This window comes from Rhagoletis pomonella, unplaced genomic scaffold (assembly GCF_013731165.1).
Source record: "Rhagoletis pomonella isolate Grant_MI unplaced genomic scaffold, Rhpom_1.0 Rhpom_scaffold_00002, whole genome shotgun sequence".
NCBI lineage: Eukaryota > Metazoa > Arthropoda > Insecta > Diptera > Tephritidae > Rhagoletis > Rhagoletis pomonella.
This window is the reverse complement of record NW_023458556.1, coordinates 14,556,407-14,558,999: the sequence shown is the minus strand read 5'-3', so window position 1 is coordinate 14,558,999 and position 2,593 is coordinate 14,556,407. Positions and strand designations below refer to the sequence as shown.

At 33.1% G+C, this 2,593-nt stretch overlaps 1 protein-coding gene across 1 annotated transcript; it reads left to right on the top strand.

Annotated features, from left to right (window-relative positions):
- Nucleotides 1–886: 886 nt before the first annotated feature.
- On the top strand, nucleotides 887–1,681 carry LOC118734563 (lipopolysaccharide-induced tumor necrosis factor-alpha factor homolog). Its single transcript, XM_036464276.1, has 2 exons — nucleotides 887–1,301; nucleotides 1,571–1,681. The coding sequence occupies exons 1-2, from the start codon at nucleotides 979–981 to the stop codon at nucleotides 1,665–1,667; spliced, it is 420 nt and encodes a 139-aa protein (XP_036320169.1). The 5' UTR covers nucleotides 887–978; the 3' UTR covers nucleotides 1,668–1,681.
- The last annotated feature ends 912 nt before the right edge of the window (nucleotides 1,682–2,593 follow it).

Sequence of the window (2,593 nt, the reverse complement as noted above, 5' to 3'; positions counted from 1 at the left end):
AAGCCACCTTTATCTTAACAAACAAAAGGAAATTTTTGTGAATTTTTCACTACCAAACATTATAAGTCAAAATGTTTAAAGCTATTAGAGGTAATGCAAAGGAATTCTTGTGGTATGTTCGAAAATGGGGCAAATAAATTTTTACTCAGATTTATGTACATTTTATTTAACCCCACTATGTTTTTATTATGGATTCATTTAAGAAAAATTATTTCTGCTACACTATTGCGCGCAGCACTTTTTTATAGAGCTCTGAACATGGGCGTAGCCAGGTAGGGGCATGGGGGGTGCTCGAGCCCTCCCCCACTAATATATATGTAAAATAGTACCCTGAAATGCCAGCTTAATGGGGTCGAGCAGCTGATTTTTTTGAATTATTTTTCCTTTAAGTGTCAAAAATTGCTTATTATTTTTTCAAAAAAATTCTAAATTGTCAAAATTAATTTTTATGTTAAAAAGTAGCGATTGGGAACCATCTGTTGAAATGTTCGCTTAATTCAGAAGCACACACGCTGACTATTGGGCCTGAAAATAATGGCTCAATGCTTTTGGAAGCACGAAAATTTCCAAGAACGAAAGTCGCAATAGTTTTTATTTTTTTATATATTTTATTAAAATAATTTTGTATATGTTTTTTTATTATTTACATGGCTCACATGATATTACATAAAAAATATAATATTTTTTTGAAACTTTAACACGATTGGAGTGAAGTCCGCACACAGGTTGCAATTACTGTGGATGTGTACTCCGCTTGAAAAACTAAACCAACTGTATTGAAATATGTACATAATTTCAGATCCACTGAAAACTCTGCTAGCAGGCAAACATCAGAGTGGCGCAGAGTAAACCGGCATCAACTACGAATTAGTACTTATCGGGAGTTTCAGGACTGCGCTTGCTAAGTAACGCTAAAAAGTTTTGATATTTTAACATTTCGTTAAATTGTTGTTTTTCATATTTTTTTGTGTGTTCAAAATGGCTTTTAATAAGCAACCGTATACAGAAATGCACAATGAACTGCTTCAATCTAATTTTAACGGCGGTACTGCACCGCCGCCGCCGGCTTATATCCAATCCGAAAATGTAGCCGCAAGGCCTACTGCAGCTAGCGCTGTGCCTCTGCATATAACAGAGCCCATACCAACCTACACACCCATCTATACAAATCCCAATCCGCCAGTGGGTCCAAAATCCACCAAATTGCGTTGCCCACAGTGCAAGTGTATGGTGGAGACGAAGGTTCGACATCGCTCGACCACCAAGACGCATCTGGCATGTTTGTTGCTCTCGTGGTCTTGGTAAGTGTGTAAATCATAAAATAGTTATATATCGATGGTCAAACATTGAAAACTCATAACTGGATATTTTTTCGAAATTTAGTTATGTATAAATATAAAAATATTGCAAATTTTACTAGCAGCCTAATTCAATTTCGGAAAAATTGGCAGGTGGGAGTTTTCTATGTTAAAAATATGTACAAAAGTATAGTAGTACATATGTATGCTTGTATGTCTTAAATTTATGCTTAAATTTACTCTTTTTATTTTCTTTGTCCCTATGAATATAGCATTTGTTGTTGTCTACCATACTGTATGGATACGTGCCGAAATGCAAATCACTTCTGCCCGATGTGCGGCACTTTTCTGGGAACCTATCAATCCTGAGCGGATTTTTATTACAAAAAAAAAAAAAACAGAGAACTCGGGGAGTTAAAAGAATGCAGCGTTTGCAAATTTAAAAGAAAAAATGAAGTGGTAAAGAAACAGAAGGATGGATTTTCTCTTTCATAATTTGTAGTATGTAATATTAATTTTTAAACTTAAAAACTTAAGAAATATGTATGTAACTCAATATTTTTGAAATAAAATTAAAATGTTTAAAATACAATGAATATCCAAAATGCAATTAGCCTTTGGATAATTAATTTGCATGGTGAGTACGTTTATGTATGTATGTATGTACATTAGGTAGGTCCAAAAATGCATGTGGAAAATTTAAGTCGGAATTTTAATGCTGTCGCCCCCCTTGGATTATTCTATACCGAAAAAATATCCCTATTTATTTTATTTTGAAATCAAACATTATTTAGAGGTCGCTCAAAGTGCTCAAAGTTTATCATGTTTCCAGAAATTATATATAATTCTTGAAAATAAATACTTTTCGATCGAAAAGCTCGGTTGCTCTTCAGAAGACTGCCAGTAATAATACCCACTTGTTTATTTAACCTCTTTTTCAATAGTAACTTTATTTCATAGGTCCGCCCAAACCTCCTGAAAATGCCATCGTTAGTTTTAAAAAATTGTCTCCTAAATAGAATCGATGGAAAATTACAAGTTTTCAAGAATTCCATACCATTTCTACGAAAGGTTGTTTTTTCCCCATTATAAAATACATTGAAAATTTTGAACGGCCTCTAAATCTTTTTGATTTCCAAGTGAATAAATAGGGTTATTTTTTTTTCGGTTCACAACAATTTGGTTGACAAACGAAAGGGGTTAAAAACGATTTATTTCGAAAATATTTTTTAAGTGGGTTGCCACCTTCTCAAAAAATAACATTAATTAACAACTTAAAGGCAATATTTTATTAC